At 42.6% G+C, this 18,389-nt stretch overlaps 1 protein-coding gene across 1 annotated transcript in view; it reads right to left on the bottom strand.

The window, feature by feature from the left end:
- CMIP (c-Maf inducing protein) overlaps window positions 1–18,389 on the bottom strand; it is a 65,093-nt gene that overhangs the window by 21,105 nt on the left and 25,599 nt on the right. Inside the window, exons 4-10 of the mRNA XM_014942143.1 lie at window positions 15,098–15,259; window positions 13,521–13,562; window positions 10,543–10,605; window positions 9,555–9,635; window positions 6,089–6,192; window positions 5,389–5,493; window positions 3,841–4,194 (exon numbers count right to left, since the gene is read on the bottom strand). Coding sequence (XP_014797629.1) covers window positions 3,841–4,194; window positions 5,389–5,493; window positions 6,089–6,192; window positions 9,555–9,635; window positions 10,543–10,605; window positions 13,521–13,562; window positions 15,098–15,259 — 911 coding nt within the window. The remainder of the gene's footprint in view (window positions 1–3,840; window positions 4,195–5,388; window positions 5,494–6,088; window positions 6,193–9,554; window positions 9,636–10,542; window positions 10,606–13,520; window positions 13,563–15,097; window positions 15,260–18,389) is intronic.

The following is an 18,389-nucleotide window of genomic DNA, read 5'->3' as shown; positions in this document are numbered from 1 at the left end:
TTTGCGTTCAGCCTTCTTTTGAGCCGGGCTTGTTTGTTTTTTCAAAAGAAGAAAATTTAGCACCACTGAAAGGCCCCAGAAAGGTCCTGCTCTGCCTCCCCTCCACTGCTCACACTTGGCTCGGTAGCATCAGGCACCAGCAATGCCAGTTTGCCCCAGTCACACAGCCCCCAGCAAGGGGTACAAGTGTCTGGGCATCTGGAAGGACCCTTGCTACTACAGCCAGCTATGGAAACAAAAAAATAACACAAAGGGTGACAGCTTACGATACACCATCATCACAGCCACAGCCTCCCTGCTAGGCATCTGTTCTTGCAGCCAGTTTAGTTTGCTATTTGCTGATGCAGATTTCACTAGGGGCACGGTTTAAGCGCTCCCCCCACACGCTGGGTGCTGCCAGGGGAAGCAGGGGGGTCCTTCAGCTGACACGCAGACTTAGAAGTTATCCAGTCCAAGGAGGAGGACACACGGCCCCTTTCACAGCACATTTCTCCAGCCGCAGCGGTGCTGCTCAAGCACGAGTTTGGCAGAACAAGAAATCCTGCAACGCATGGAAACATTAACATGCGAGTAGGAGCTGGACAAGACTAAGCGGCTCTCAGGGCCTGCAATTTAATACGATGAACAGAAAGATTTCAATTAATTTACTGCATTTTCTACGCACCAGTTTAAGACTCGCAGCATTCAGGAGGCTCTGACTGGCATCAGTAGCACTATCAGAGTCCAGAACGCATTAGAGAATATTGACACAGAAGTTTGATCCACTTTTGAGTGCAGGACAAAAATACCATGTTCCACTAGAGACTGTGTCTCCTTTAAAATCTGCCCAGACTGTGGGTCATCTGCCAACATCTTTAAAACTATGATTTTCTGTTTTCTTTTAGTAAGAAATAGTTGCGTTCTGTTACTCAACTACATTAGAAAAAAGGGTAAAAGACATTCCTGGTGCTATGATAACAGCCACACGGATGACCTTTTTAATCTGCACACTTAACCTTCTGTACAAAAAGCAAGGTATTACAGTGATTATTAAATAATTGCTGCTACATTTTTATATTAGAAGTGCTTTTTTCCCCCCCAAAAAATTAAGTATTGTGTAGGAGTTAGATGAACAATAAAATGTCCTCTGCTGAAAATACAGTTAAGAATTCTTATTTGCTAGACTTTCAATAATTAAAATCTGCCTAAATAAATTACTCCCTGCTGCCCTAAGTTAATTATGTAAAAGAGATATCATTTGTTGGTGACTCTCCTGTTTTGATGATGATATTGAGTCAGACACCTAAAAGAACAATTAAATTCAATGCTAAGCAACTTATTTATGTTTGGCTTACCACTGTTATTAATAAGAACATTATTTTAGTGACTGCCTGCTGAGAGCTCAGCTCCTGGATAGCAGTTGTTTTATAATTAATGTTTTCTTCCTACTGGCATGTTCTTCAACTATCTTCCTTCATATTCTCAGTTTTTCAAAGTACAGTTAATAGTATTTAGTTTATCAGAAAGCCTGCGTTCAAGACAAATTTGAGCATGCAAGGAATCAGCATTGCAACAGCATCATCTTGCATTTTTGTTAATAACTAATAGCCTTTCCATGATGATTTTCCATAAGTAGTTTCAGAGTTTAAAAAAAAAAATAATTCAAAAATCTTTACCTATATTTTACGGATGAGGAAACTGAGGCACAAAAAGAAGCAACTTAATCTAAAACCTCCTAGTAAGCCAGTGGCAGAATCAGGAGCAGAACTTATTTCTGCATTAATCCTTTCAGCTCTGAAAAAAAATCAAGGGATGAATAGGAACGGAAGGGAACCCAAGTCAGTGGAGCTACAATATATACCAGCCATGGCTCTGCCTTAGAAATTGTTCTATATTCTCACAGGTTGTGATTTCTCAAGCAGGGTGTGGATTCTGGCAAGGCAATCTGAGGAGAGTTGCACCAATTCTGTAGTATCACTGGTCCTTCACTACACACATCCTGGGGGGTTTCACCCTTCAGAATCACCATTGTACAAGCTGAAAAAGTGCATAAACCTGCTCCACACCAGTAACCTGTACAACAGGTTAACAACAGGCAATCGCTAACAATAGGTGACAACAAGAACAGATTCCCATTTTCACTGTTGCTACTGAAGAGCACAGTTTTTAAAAAGACAGCAAACGCATCAAAAAAAAGGCATTATTTTAAGGTATGGAATGAAATCAGAGCTCTTTGTGTAGGAAATTATATGGGAGTTGAGACCTGGCATATCAAATATTTCAAATGTGGAGACTGTGAGGAAGAACGTGTCCATTCGTGAATCTGTTTATACGTGTGTGTCAGCTGCATGATGAAACCAAAACCGTCAATGCTTAGTGAGTCAGCATCCAAGGCAGCATCAGGACCCAGAGAGTTCATAGTGTTTATGGAAAACATCTAGAGTCAAGGGGATGGGAATAAATACACCATGTGTCTAATGTAGCTCCTGTGTGCGTGAACACTTAAAAGCCACCAGATGAAGCAAAGTCAGACGCTGTGCTTTTCAATGCAAACATTTCTAAAGGCAGATGAGGCTAAGCCAGGAAGGAAATAAAATTAGCCTTCAGCAACTTCCTGCTCAAGAATCCAATGGGAACAGTATCTTGGATTCACTTGCCCTGCCTCCAGTTCCGAGCATCTGCTTACGTATGCAGATGCCTGCAAATATTTCACTCTGCAGTGAGTGAAAGAATTATGTTGACAACTGGTACTAAGTATATTCAAATAGATAAAAATGTGGGACAAAACTTTCACAAAATCCTCTATCAACAGCAGTTGGACTTCATTTAATCCATTGAGAGTGTACCCTAGATTGCAGTTGGACTTCATTTAATCCATTGAGAGTATATGCCTAGACCTGCATTTGACTTCAGTGTAGCCACATGCTCATGGTTTACAGCAGAGTCCAAATTCCACCCACCAGGTCTTGTATTCTAAACAACTCAAATACTACTTCATTTAGCCTTACATTGTTTAAAAATAATTAATATAGAAATATAACAATTTGCCCAAAGACATACAGCAACTCCGTAGCAGAGTTGGCTGACAAAGTGAATAAAGTTGTCTATTACAAGCTTCCAATCTGCAGTCCACCTTTTGTGTTACTCCTTTTCATTTATTTATTCAGGAGAAAAACAAGCTTTTCCTGAAGAACCTTTTATTTTTTATTTTTCTTGAAGATATTCAGAGGATTTGCCTCCTAGGAAACCACAGAGCCATCATTTTGTAAATGCTATTTGAGCATTCGTTCACGAATACAGGTCCACTGTACCAAACCAACTGGTTGACAAATGGAGGCTCCAGTGAAAGACAAGTAAATCTGGACAAGTCATAAAACTTCTACAAACATGTTGAAGGGAGAACAGCTAAGTGAAAGACAGTGACCTCATCCAACTCCTGCTGAAGCCAGGGGAGCAGTGCTGCCTGTCCCTGCACAGGCACTGAGCCTAGCACAGACCTGTCTTTTCTAGCTCTGTCTCGGGCAATCCCCAGAGCCCTGTTGGAGACAAATGGCTTTTTTTTTTTTTTTTTTGGTGGGCAAGAACAAAACAGAAACCACTGGCAACAACATCCCATCTTCTGTAATATGCCTAAGGCTCACTGTACAAATAAGCTTTCCGTTTTCATCTTCCTAGTGCTATTTTTAGAACATATTGGCAGTGCCAGATGTCTCTTTCAAAGGCTGGACTCTCTAGAGCTGGGCTTAGATTTATAACCATGTGCTTGCTGGCCACAGATGTTGAAGATGACAGGCCTGTGGGAAAAGCCCCCCCATTGTTCAAATGACACTGTTCAAAAAGCTGTTTAAAACAGTTACTCACAGCATCTTGAGTATTTCAACGTAACAGCCAAGGATCCTGTCTGCCTGGGCGCTCAGCTCAATGCTCATGGTGCTGCAGGTTGGACTGACCATCAAGCAGTCAATCAGGTTGGGCTCGCTATCATTGCCCACGTTGGCTGTCATCTTCTGATTAGCTGTGTTGTTGCGCTCCACTTCGACGTGGATCTCATTCGAAGTGACAATAACTGGTTTGAGACGGGATTCAGTCAAGGTGGCCTCTTGAGAGACCAGGTCAGGGCTCGTGTGAAGAAGGCGGAGGGGGAGATTAGGCTTTCGGTCACACTGCTGCTGGCAGCCATTCCGAATTTCCTTCAGGCTGGGTGAATTGTCTCGACTGAATTTTAAAAATAAACAAATAATTTCAATAGACCGACATAACAGCAGAGAGCAGGAGACAGAGTGCAACACTGAGAAGCCAAGATCTTTTGCAATTTCCCACAGCATTTCACCCCAGCCCACCGGATTGCTTTCTTCTGTGTAATCAGATTACTGAAATCAATTAAAAACATTAAAAGGCTCCAACAGGACTGTTCTGCAGCCCCTCTTCTACAAAGATTTGAGCTTTTTATTACTCTAATTGACGTGCCAGTTTAGTAGAAAGGTGAACTTTCCCATCCAAGTTGTGCAAAGCTGTAACAGAATCCATGCCCAAGTATGTATCTGGCTACAGTACATGCCCAGACATTTGTCTGCAGCCCTCGCGTCTGGAATTTTTGTTGGACACTAAGCAGCCCCTGTCCGTGCTCTACCATGAGGAAAGGCAGATAGGCATAAACAAACAGGAAACACAGCAGAGGGGAACCCTCAGTGTCTACTGGAAACTGGCTCGTGTGTCCAGAACCGCGGCATCTATTTTACGGTAAGTCAGGAATCAGATTTTCCACAATAATGGAAACAGCATTGTGAAACCAGCTCAGGTTCAAAGCTGTAGATACACAGGGATTTACACGCAACCCCTTCTTCAAGATCTCACCCTGCTCTTTGCTCTCGGTGTAACACACACTTCATGTGCCAGAAAGGGAGCAAACCCAACACCGCTCTGGGTAGTGCTTAATTCCCATTGTGGAGCACTCTCATCTTCTGCCGGCCTAAAAAAGGCTGGTTACAGCTGCAGTCTGCCTTAGAGGAGTATCTCAACAGCGTCCAAGATCAGCGTGCAGCTGACTGTTGAACTCCATCCTGGAAGTGACTGCAGCTTGCAATACTTCTGTATTGGGAACTGCCGAGCTCCTCGCACTGCCCCATTTTCAGGCATGGGAACCAGAGATGTGCAAGAAGAGATGGCCAAGCTCACTGCCCCAAAACACGCCACAGTGAGTTCAAACAAGTGAAGGTTCAGCATCCTTCAGGTTCTCAAGCACACAGAGTGTAATAAATATAATCACATATCCACAGAAACATGCATGTGATTGACCAGAACTCCCACGTGCAACGCTGGCAAGGAGCGGAGTGAGAACGAAGACACGCTCTTGCATACCCACTCTACAGATGCCATGTAACATGGGGTCAGCAGGGAATTCATACTGACCTGTTGATAAATTCCTCGTAACACGAATAAATGGCTGCTAAGCAGACAGCTACAAGATTTGGCAGGACCCTGGGATGGGGGCATTGTCCAGTTGGACCATGCATGCTGAAAAACAAACACCAAGATGACATCATTGTGAGGAAGATTTCTGTGGGCAAAAACAGTCAGAGAAAACGGGGTGCCAGAACTGGATGGACAGCCTTGGGGAATCTTCAGAAGGGCCATAAAAGAGAGTTATTTTAACCCTGTAAATCCCACAAAATGGCCCTAATTATGAACAAGGTTAAACTGCGCTGTCAGTTTATTTGATGTGGCATCTCTACAGCCCTCCCAAAATCTCCTACATGACTGAGTATTATGTGGTCTAAAGTTAGTGAGAATCTCTCTGGGGAGGCTCTGAGTCTAAATGTATAGAAAGAACATACACACAGCAAAGTCCATTTGCTTCCAGTGTGTAACTAGACAGAAAACCCTAGCCACAATTAAGAATTAGTTTTAAAAAAAGAAGAAGAAAAAAAGGCAGGGGAAGACTTCAGCAACATTGCCTTACGGGCTCTTCTAATTTATTTGCTGTTTGCCAGTACCTAAAAGCACCAGCTCCTCTTAACAGGCAGTGAAGAGATGAGCAGGGCTGAGAGAAGTAACATGGCAAAGCATGTACACAGGACTGGAAATGTGCCATAAATAAAATGCAACTAACCTATGAATAAACTTCTTCACCACCTCCATTCCAGCATTCAGCTCATTCAAAGCCAGAATATACTCCTGAGTAAACAGCCGCAACCGAGGGCACTTCCCAAAATCCTGTCCAAAAAGGAGAGACTTGGTGAAGATGGTGAAACATGTCTGCAATGTACGTCAAAACTGTGGGTTTTCAAAAGAAATCAACTCAAACACCAACTAAATTCATTTTGTTATTATGCTGACAGCTTCAAGAGCACAGTATCACTGCATATTGAAGTAATGTTCTTCCTGCTAATAATGACATGCTTTCCACTTTTGCTTTTTCCCCCCGTACCTACCTTGAAATAAAAGATGCGTTTAATGAAAAAAAAAAAAAAAAAGAAATCCTACCTACACTTACATTTCTTTTTTTACTTCCATGTTAGACATCATATCTATTCTGGTTTTAGAGAAAATCTTTTTGACATGCGATCGGTAAGTGATCCAGTATAAAACCAGAGATCAGCTCTTTCTCCAGGGATTTTACTCCGGCTATGATGTGAATCTGACAGGTGAGCTCAACAGTCCCTTTCTTTGAATCCTTCAGTCAGAAAGGCACCTGCTAACCAAAATCCTGCATGTCCTCACAGCATCAGCTATTTTTAGATGTGAAAGGAGTAAAATATGCTCTCTGGTGCTTGTTATTCCACAGTACGTTTCTTCACATTTACGCAGGTGTAACCTTATTACACAGGTGTTGTAGAACTACAAAGCTCAATTTCCAAGAGGTGATCAAGGCCCTCTGAGGACAAACCAGCCCTCCCAGTTATCCCCCGAGCAGCTGGCTGTGGAACAAGAGTCATTCTGAAAAATAAATGGCAACTGAAGTTTTAAAGAAATCATAGAATGGTTCAGGTTGGAAGGGACCTTAAAGACCATCCAGTTCCAACCCCCTGCCCTGGGCAGGGACACCTCCCACTAGGGAGACCAGGTTGCTCAAAGGCCCATCCAGCCTGCCACAAGTGGTAATGAACTGGTAGTCTGTAAAAGGAAAAATACACTCCCAAAGCACTGAAATCTTCAATTATTTATATTGGTTTCAGGCACTTCTATAGCACAACTTATATTAATGTCTCGTATGTTTTACAGCTAGAGAAAATCACCAAAAATACGAATACAAGCCTAGGCAGAACAATATCTGCTTCAAGTCTGTGTCACTATTTCATAGTACTGAATGGCTACCCAATAACTTCATCCAGCAAAGGGACTGTGGGTGATTCCACAGTTGGTATTACAATTAAAAACGTTAAACTTCTAACAACTTCTCTCGGCAGGTGCAAATATGCTTGGTTCAAGGGTATGAGACCATGTATGCTTCGTATACTGTTTGGTGACATTTAATTTCATGAACATTCCTTGAAAGTTAACTTTTGCAGTTGCAATTTGTTTATTAATTTTTTCTACTTATGTAGATGTCCTAACTGAAACTAGAATGAAAGTCCAAGAGATCATAAAGAGCATGTCATTGCTGACTGCTCTAAAATAAAATACCTCTCTAAATACAGTATGATGTCCTGTCACCGTATCAGGCACAGAACAATACACGCAATCAATATTGTTTGCTCCTGAAAAACCCCAAACAACAGTGCTTATACTCAAACATTTGGGCTGAGCCTACGAACAGCTGAAATCCAAAGGTACTGAGAGGTTGCTGAGCACTCCCCAAACAACTCAGCACACAATAGTCTCTGGTCCTGCACTTAACCTGTAGCATCAGCAAGACAAAAAGCTATCTTTGCCCTGAGGAAATTTAACATGATAGATAAATGAAGCACTCTTTCCCCATTTTATAGGTGCAAAACTGTGGAACAAACCTTGTTGTGAACATATCAAAGACCACAGAGGGAATGGTGGGACCAAAAGGTGGGAACAGACAGCTGGGTCTCCTGCTCGAGGCACACTGAATTGCACGAGGCCTCCTAAGGTTATGAATTTTACTGCCAACGCCACTGTCCCCCTAAAGGATAACTTTATTTACATGCACACACACACATTCTCTAAAAGACTATTCAGTACAGAAGTCCCTGGAGAGCAGTAAAGTGCCCAAATCCACTCCAATTAATATATGACACCGTAAATTCTCTGACTACACACTGCGGTACAGACATGTTGATTTTCAATCTGCAAATGTTAAGTATGGTAAATATACCCAATTCTCTGAAGCTAACCAAATACAAGCATTACACTATGCATTTAGATTTTATTTGAGACCCCTCAAGAGCTCTGGATGCTTTAAAAAAATCAGACCGGAATCCAAGAATAACATTTACAGAATATTTCACTGAACACTACAGAATATTCAAAAATGTTTACATGTCTGCAGAGTGCAGGCACAGAGCCAGGAATATGACCTTTTTGCAATCTTGGGCTTTCTACCTTGTTCTGTAAACTCAAGGAGTTAAATAATAATACTGTTGTGAAATTAAGAAATATGAACTGTTTTCTACCAGGTTCATGCCGTACACAGCAGGACACTGGGTGGTCTCTAAAATTATATCAGTTAGTGAAAATAAGTTGATTGTGTAGTTACAGAGGTATGAGACCCATCCTTGAGATCCCGAACAAGTCAACCGTCTTAAATATTTTATTTCTTTTATTTGTTCCACTGCCACAGCGTTATAAAGTAAAATTTCTTTATGTAACTTAAAAACCGTGGCAGGAAACTTAATACACCACAAAGGATGGAGGGCTCATAAACACCCAGACCTCTCTCAGGAAAGGAATATGGATTGTGTAAGAGTATCTTCAGAGTCAGGGAGCGAGGGGGAGGAATCTGGTACATGGAGTGGAGAAAGCAAAATTGGCAGGGCAGTCTCCTAGCATTTATTTCAATCACTAGCAAAGAATCGATCAGCAATGAGAAGAGAGAAAGTAGCCTGGATGAAAACAATCATAAAACAACAGAGTATCCAACTCCTGGAACAAGAAAAAAGAATAGCAGAAAAATATAAGGAGATTCAGAAAACCAAGGTAAGAACTCATTGGACATGAGTCTAAAGAAAAAGTGGAAATCCAGAGAGCTGGGAGTGTCTTAAGAGAAAAAATTTTGAGGGCCTCCGCTTGAAATCAACAAAATCAGAATAGAGACTTTGATATTTAATTGATTTTAAACCATTATAGCTACAAGGATGGCATGCAGGGAGTAAGGAGCCAAGAGCCAGGTGAGAGAGAGCTGGAGCTGCGTATGTTGGCACTGCTGCCAAAAGGAACGTTCCTCAAACCATGGCTTTGCTTAGAAACTGTTGAAAGTCCCACTGAACGCTTATTAGTTCTGCATTTATAAAGCAACACATGACCACATGCAGCATTCACAGTTTGGAGGGGTTAGATTTAGGTATCACCGTGCTTTGTTCATTATGGACAATAGAGCAGCTGCTAACTATGAAAGGTATCACAGTAAAACTTCTCCAAACTGACCAAGTCCCCATAACATGTGCACTCACCATGTTGTGTTTGAGAATCCTCTGTACCACCGGTGTGAACACTTCTATCACAACCATGGACCGCGGGCGCTCTCGGCAGTGCTGTAACGAGCAACAAGTGGCTTTGTGAGCTGCAGAAATTATGAAGATGAGTCTCCTCTGGCTTCACACCCCATGCATGGATTACCCCCAAATTAATCCAAGATCCAAGGGCTAAATTAATCTTTCCTGGGACTGGGGTACTCATAAAACTCCTCTCTCCTATGGATTAGCTGGCATCTAACAGGAATTACCATGGGAGGTCAAGCTACACGAGTTCCTTTCCCTACTGCCTGTTCTTCACAAAACTCACTAGAATGCAGTATTTTGGGGATGTTTACCCCTTTTTGTGAAATTTGGCTGAAACTAGCCAACGGTTTTAAAAGTAAAGGGGCTGGGGACAAAAAGATATGTAGACACAGGCAGTGTAATGGCACAAACCTCCTTTCCTTGGGATGCAGGCTGAAAACCTGTGGTGGATCTTGGAGGGCAGCTACAAGCCACTCTCCCATCACAGGCTAAAACATACAACCATAATGTATCAGTCAGAGTAATTCAGGTTGGGAAGGACTTGGTCCAACACCCTGCTCACAGCAGGGTCAATTTTGAAGATACATCAGCCTTGTTCATTTTAGTTCTGAAAAGTTCACAACCTATTTCCTTTCCTGCAACTATACACAGCCCATCCCACACATTTAAAGATAATGAGGTGCCCACCTCTGATGGAGACCAAAAGCAAAGAGAGAAAACCCCAGGAATATCTGAGGCTAGATATGACCCTAAGACTGGCCTATAAAAATGCAACAGTCAGAGGAGTTTCTGAAACTTGACTTATTTTCTTATTTCTGAACTGCAATCAATTGAGCATGAGGTAAGGAGTTAAAGGAAAAAAAAACAAAACCAACCACCCTCTCAAAGAACTACACTCCTATACAACTAGAGATTTCAGAAAGCAAAGTCATTCTGATACCTTGCAGAAGAATTCACAGAGGTCAGGAGGAGGATGGTTGTTTTCCAGCAAAGGTGCAATTGCCTTTTAAAAAAAGAGAGAAGGAGAGAAAATTTAATTAGAGGGCTGCAACTCAAGTAAGGATTTTGCAGGGACATATTTTTCTTGAAAAATAAAAAAACTCACTTTTAAAAAAAAAAAGGACAAAAGCATTAATAGATAAATTAGAGGTGGGCTGTATTTTACACGTAAGCTCAAGCTCTGCTACAAATCCTCTGGAAAATTTTGCTTCTAACTACATCAGTGTAAACACATAAAATACAGTAAAGGAGTACAATTTTTATAGTGGTTTAAATGAAAACAAGAGCAGACCAATTGTTTTCAGGTGTAATACAGCAAAGATGATTCTGGCTCACTCAGGTATAACATCTCCCTAAGACAAAACTGAAAAACACCACACACACACACATCCTTTATGAAAAGGGTTCAAGCTCTTTTTGTGAGAAATAACTCACTGAAAGCAACGTAGCACTGTTCTTACCTTGGAGGACCCTATTCATCAAAATCAAGCACCTAACTTTATGAAAGTTGAGATGGACCATTCGTTCTCCGTTGCTACGCAAACCAATGTGCTTGTGCTGGGTAAACACATTAGAGGTCATACCTGCCACAGAGGGTGTAATGAACTTAACGCTGTTGTTACTTCCTTTGTAAATCAGAAAATGGTACTAGAACAATGTATTCTCTCTACGTGATGGTGCCTTGGGGCTTTTCCAGTCTCGAGCTAACGGGATTCCCAGTACCCATTTAGAAGTAAGACTCTAAACACAGCAGCCAGGACATTTTGTATTCAGCAACTAAACACCAGATATTTTATCTGGATGACATCAGGAGTTCTACTAAGGCAGCCTGCTTTGGTTTTTGCTCTCCCTCACATCTCCTTAAGGATTTCATCCCTGGCAAGTCTGCTTGCAATGACTGTGTTTCACAATAGCCACTTTTACACACAAACAGGTCAAGGTTAATGTGAATTTCAACAATGAAACCCAAGCACATCTGCAAAGATCTGTTCTGGTTACACATAACATTTGTGAAGTTTCTGTTCATTATCATGTGTCATCCTCCTGCAACTGCTCACTCTTCCTCTGGTGGTGGTCCAGCAACAGCAGACTGATGGAGAATGTGACACTATTCAGCAAGACTAGACTATCCTCACTCTCCATCCAACACCTGAGCTAAAGATCTTCCTTGAATCCATCTTTTGGAGTGTTTGCTACAGGACCTGCCAAACCACAGGAGCCATGTACTGCAAAATCACCAAATGCTTACACTTGACCAATAACTGTCAGAGGACCATTGCATCAGAGATGTAACCAGCTGGTTCTCAGCCTAAGAAAAAGCAGCTTTATTATTTCATCCCAGTCCTTACTGAATAACCACAACAGAGAGGGTCAAGCGGGTCACAGCTCCGCCTGTATGGTCAGTGTAGAAGAGTGACAGCATGAAAGCACCCTATGTGCACCTTTCCCTTAGGTTCACTGTGGTTAAAACCAGAAACTTGCTGTCTCATGTTGCCCAGCCATGGCACCATGTGCTTCCCCTCCTTACCAGGAACAGATCCATTGTAGTATTGATCTGTCCCAGCACCATCCAGAGAAAGAAAGCTGGTTCCATTTGCAGAGCAAATCACTGTGTGCTTTTAAGCTACTATGTAAATACACAGTATTGGCAATACTTCCTAAGAATAGCACAGGTTAGCTGTGTAATGGCAGTGAGCTCCGAGTGCCCAGAAACTGCCATCTCCTCAGTGGTTCGGGCACAACCTACAGAAGGGCAGGACTTGGACTGAAGAAGCCATCACCCAGAATTAATGAATAATGTAGGCTGAAAGGACCTTTGGAGGCCACATGGTCCAATATGCCTGCTCTCAGAAGGGCTGTCTTTTATCTTTGGATTGGAACTCGATGATCTTTAAGGTCCCTTCCAACCCGACCCATTCTATGATCTTTTATTGAAAAATCCTTCCCCAAAACAAACAGTTGCAACTGGGGGCCTGAATTACCCTTGGTACTAGAGTAAAAAGAAAGCTATAGCAGATCTCAAAGAAAAGCAAATGCCACTTCAGAAACTTATCTCAGTGACTGATTCCAGCTAAAATCGCATCTTAAGCAGCAGTTAAACACAATTCACACCTACTGGCAGCTACATGCCACCTTCTCATTTTGCAGAAAGAGTCATGGAGATGCGATACAATCAGGTGGTGGTGAGGTTCTAGATTAGATTAGCAGGAAAATCTCCTGCAAATTGCCAGTAACTGCGATTCAATTATAGTGATGGGGAACCAAGTTCCACCTCTCTGATAAATTCTTGAGATTTTAAGATTTTCTGTTGCACAAGGAAGAGAGCTGCCATTTGATCCACTTATTTCTATGCCTAAATAGATGCAACCTACAGAAAAGAAAAAAGTTGAAGAGGATATTTTTATCGATCATGTAAGCAGGGGGTTAAACTGCAGCGACACATACACATATCCACACTTACAAAAACAATCACTTGCTCACATACCATCAGGAATGGAGACATTCTGTATGTGGTAGCACTAGCCCCCAAGCAAACTACTAGGCCTAAGGGTATTATAGGACACATCTGGAAATGATGGGGTTTGACTATTTAAAGTACATACATAGATATGAACATTGCACTGTGCAGCCCAGTAAGGAAACCATTTTGGGAGATGGATTAACCCTCAACGTGCTGTGCTGTTTCATGTAAGTTGACGAGGAAACTTAATTGTTACTCATGTATGAAACAAGAACAGAGGAATGACAAAATCACATAAAAAACAGTGGAACAAATGGGTTTGATCCTACTGAAGTTCACCAGCACTGGTAGAAATGCTTTCATATTTGCCCTACTTCACTGGGGCAGAGGCAAGCATTAACACAAGTGTTATCAAACAACACAGATTCATCCTCAGATTTTGACAGAAAGATACTCACCACAATAATGCTCTCGTGGTCTTGAGTGGTTAAGTTGTTGTTCTGAAAGAGTTGAACAGAAGAAACGTATGAGCAAAGAGTACACTGAGTTGGCACATCAGCATACACAGTCCTCTTGGCTACCACCAGACACAAGCAGAAAGGCTCAGAACTGCAACTGCTTATTTTCAGAATAAAATTGACCAAAATAAAATCCTTTTTTTAAATAAGGCGGTAGACTATCTGCTATGAGGGGTTGGTGCAAGCTTCCATTTCTCCCTCAGCACATTCAGATTCAAGCCACCCCAGCCTTAAAAGCTGAACACACAAACACCAGGATGTCGGAGTAGGTCTCAATCAGTTGGAAAATTAGAGCTAGGGATACATTTTTTAAAAATGGTTTCTTAAGACAGGCTGTATTTCTCTACAAAAATTAGTAAAAGGATTGTTGTGGTGTTGTATAACATATGTTGTTATACTTTTGTATTGTTGTAAACTATCTGCTGCAGTTTTCCTGAAATTCCTTCTTCAAATATGGAACTAGTAAAAGCTAATAAATCTATTTTAAGTCACCTATGCTACCACAGGCTTTGCTTTTGGCTTTTTCAGCAGCATGGTCAAGTTTTCCGAGCAGTTAGGGATCAGCCTAGGAAAGCTAAAGTCCAGATAGAGTTCAATCTGGCCAGGGATGTCAAGGGCAACAAGAAAAGCTTCTACAGAAGCTTCACTAAAGGAAAATAGTGTTTGATAAATTTGGTGGCCACCTACAATGGTGGTGAGATGCTGAAACAGGTTGCGCAGAGAAGCTGTGGCTGCCCCATCCCTGGAGGGGTTCAAGGCCAGGTTGGATGGGGCTTTGAGAAGCCTGGTCTAGTGGGAGGTGTCCCTGCCCAGGGCAGGGTGTTGGAACTGGATGATCTTTAAGGTCCCTTCCAACCCAAACCATTCTATGATCCATTCAAAGGTTACAAAGTTGTGAGTTGCTACGACCTTTGCCTACTGCATGAAAAATAGCTGGCAACTTTTTGGCTTATCACAAATCTTTGCAAATCAGAACTAAGACATGAAAAACCTACTTGGTGTTACATTTCCTGTCCATGAAAAGTTAACTATTTGAAATAGATGCTATAAAAGGAGGACAGATACCTCTGAAGAAGGAAAATATTTTTCTTTGACAGAACTGGTAAAAATAAAATAGCTGCTCGATGAATTTATTGGTATATGCATATTGCTACAAGAAGTATCAGTCACGGAAACAAAACCAAAAGGACAGAAGTCAAGGGGAGTTTTACCACTGACTTGAGATAAGACATGAATCAAATTCCTAATAAATCTACCATAAATAACTACCACCTACAACAAAAAACCTCAAGAGAAATGTGTTTTGTTTTGTTTCTAGAGATCTACCCAACCCAGGTCAAATTCTCCTTCTCCCCAGCAAGTACAAATTCCACTCAAGTCAGCAGAAGTCACGAGCAGACTCAAAGGCAGAATTTTGACAGCCCATGTTAAAATAAAACCCACCCAACAGAATTTTTAACTGTTTGTCTCTTGTCTAAATGTGACAGTGTCTTGCAGGAGACCTGCTGAGGTCATACCTCTGAGAGCAGTTTTGAGACAATCTCCAGTGGTGCTTGGTGAATAGAGTCATCCTGAAGCGGAGACGTCAGTGCCATGTCCACCAACGTCCTGATCTCCTTCAACACCACCTCCCAGCGGCTGGGGTTACTGAGCACCTTCTTGTACTTGTAAATCTTTTTCTGCAAGAAAAATGAAAGGGTCACACTGACACCACCATAAACCCCTTGAAAAAACTGATTGGATATGCTCTTCCTCCATGCAATTGTCAAGTGGGCTGCTCTGCATTTTGAGTTTTGCCTTCTCTGTTTAGTGAAAAGCTGTAGTTAAAATGTTTAAATAGAAAAGAAAACCTCACGTGTCTAAACCAATTTCTTCTGTGGAATCAATGAAAAACTGTGACACTTTTTTATATTAAAACAAATTTTTAAACTACAGAGCATCTTTCTTTCCATCATCTCCTCTTGCAAACACCTTAGTTCTCAGGCTAGTAACAGATACCTGCTATTGCACTGCTTCCAAAGCTGTAGGTCCTTTCATAAGTTAGTCATTAAGAAAGGGGAGGGGGGAGATCAAAACATCATTCTACAAGTACTTTATTCTACGTTGCTAATCAGTGAATTCACATTCAGAATGAATTAAATTCAATTCATCATAGTGAAAAATTCCAGTAGACCCATAGGCTTTTTTTTTTTTCTGTCCTGAAGATCCTGCAAAGTCACGCTGTCACCCTCCAGTTGTACAATAAACTCACTCGTAAATTCTCTAAGTCTTCCACAAGACAGCATTTCCACTCTGAAGGCAGGCATTCCTGACTGCCTGCTCCCATCTGCCCCAGCCCTTGGCATGCCCCTGCATTTCTTCTGGCTGTGCCCAAGCTATCTCTCCGACTGCCCCGTCCACAGACCAGCCAGAAAAGCAAAAGACAACTCTTACCTCCTCGTCAGCCATGTTGCCACAAATGACTGGTACAGAAGCTGGTTTGTATTATAAATAGCTTTCTTTAGAGAGAACCCACCCTCCCGAATTCCCAGAGGTGGCTTGATGAAACTCTGAAAGTTCGAGAAAACGATGACGAGCGTTTAAACGCCACCCCTGAGGAGGACACGAAGCGCACACGAGAACCAGGAGAGGCTTGCCAAAGCAGGCAGGGCTGGAGGCAGTGCCCAGCCACGGAGCTGGCAGGGAAGGAGCTCTGCTGGGCTGGCAGAGAGCAACCACCAGGACCAGAATGAAGCGTTTTGCTTCGTTCACATGCCCTTCCGCTCCTCTCCGTGTGCGAATCTGGTCCTCTGGTCAAAGGGATGTCAAGAAGTCTGGATACCTCCTCAGGTTTACTAAAGGACAGAGGCTGGGCACTTCTCTGTTTACATGAGAACAACATCAGTGTTTTGCACTAAAAATGGATCTTACATCCCTTGGCAGCATTTCCAGGAAAAATCACAAAAAACTGCCCATGTCATGCAGCTTGCAGATCCAGCTGCTCGTTTGGGGCTACAGATCATCAGCGTAATAAAGGCAAAGGACTTTGCAAAGGGTCGGTCTGCTTTATTTTGTTTTGTTTTGGAGTTTTGCCGTTAACACGGCATTTCCCCCTCCACTCGCACGGGACAGCCCTGCAGGAACCGTCCCAACAGGCCATCTCTCTGCTGCTTCCTTCCCACCACGGCAGCAGATCCAACACCCACCACCAAACACAGTCACCCCCGCACCCTCTCCGAAACACGAAGGAAGAGAACAATACAGAAAAATACAGATTTCAAACGCCCTCTGTTTGTCAACACTGTTAGAGGGGGGAGAAGAGAGTGGCACCGGGCTGACGTGTAAAGGCTGATAAAGCAATCCAATTGTCTTTTTAATTAAATTCATGCAAGTACAAAAGCACGCTGGCAGCAGTTGACACTTTCAGTGCATTTTAAGCCACTGAAAAGCTAAAGGAACATAAAAACACGCTGTGGACGCTATCAAATGCATGTGAGATTTCAAAAGTGAGCAAAAATCTTTGTACTTCTGAGCTCCTTGGGGCAGAGAGGGTCTGCCAGCATTTTTAAGCTACCAGCACTACTTCTACCATCATCACAGATTTCTTAGACTCTTTAAGAAACTTGAATCATAGAGTTGAATTTCTCCTATTCATGTAGTGCCTTTGTGGGTTTTTTTAGGGTCTTTTTGTTAGACCCACTCCAGCACTAAATAAAATCTGAACTTCAAAGCCAACCAGGCAGCTTTGTAACATGAAGCAACTCCTTTCTGACTAATTGGGGAACACTAAACAAATCCAGCTCAACAGATACATTTTCCATGCCAAAATGTATCCTTTGGGTCTATACTACAAATAAATCAAAATCAAAGCTGGTTAAAAAAGTAGGGGTGGGGGGGAGCATGAGAGCTAAACCATGGGGTTAGTTACTGCATCCCTGCCTGCTCTGGGCTGCCCCTCACTTGGGCCAGCGAGGACGTGATTTTGGAGAGCAGCTCCTTCAGCCTAAGGGAGGGCTGCTGAAGGAAACCCTCTTGCCCAACAGGACGCTGCTCAGACAACCCTACCACAAATATCTTTCTTCCGCTGTCAGATCCACTCTTGCTCAGGGGGAAGGAGGAGCAAGGGAGGTTTCCTTTCCCTTTTAGAGATGTCCATTAAAAAATAAAATTCTGACGGTGCTGACGTACATAAGAGAACAGACAGCAGGAGCTGTACTCCCTGCTGAGCGAGGGAGACCTACAAAAGCTGCTGCTGCTCCAACCAGGCAGACAGCGACTCAAAGGGAGCATCAGGGGACAGTTACCTTTGCAGACAGGCTGAGCCTGCCCGCAAGCAGAAAATCCAAACTTATCAGCCTCTGCTTCACGTTCTCAGCACAAAAGGTTGCGCTGCACTGATAGACTGAGCTGCAATCCGCAAGCGACATTACAGAAGTCTTGAATGATGGTGGGAAAGCAGCAGAAAATAAATAAATAACTAGAGGAGCCATCCCCAAGAGGGTTGAACTCTGCTATCCTGAACCTTTGCCCATGGTTACGCTGCTGTTTTTCTCAGCAGAATGCTTTTCACTGTTGAGCGCCTTGCTGAAAGCCTCAATTAAAGCCTGAAACCTATCAGTCGGTTACAGAAGCAATTTGCTGTGTATCAGCAAGCACTTAGCCAACACTGAGCCATCTGCTCTATTCTACCTGCGCTGACTCCGGAGCAAGGAGAAACAATCACTCACAAGCTTAAAAAGCAAAGCTGCCTGGTAAAGACCCGTATCGGTGACCAGGCACGTCAACACGTGCGAGGAGTTCATTCCCCCTGGGATGTAGGTGTAAAAGATG

This window comes from Calidris pugnax, unplaced genomic scaffold (genome assembly GCF_001431845.1).
Source record: "Calidris pugnax isolate Ruff unplaced genomic scaffold, ASM143184v1 scaffold28, whole genome shotgun sequence".
Lineage (NCBI taxonomy): Eukaryota > Metazoa > Chordata > Aves > Charadriiformes > Scolopacidae > Calidris > Calidris pugnax.
The sequence above is the reverse complement of the archived record's forward strand: the minus strand, read 5'-3'. Positions and strand labels throughout refer to the sequence as shown.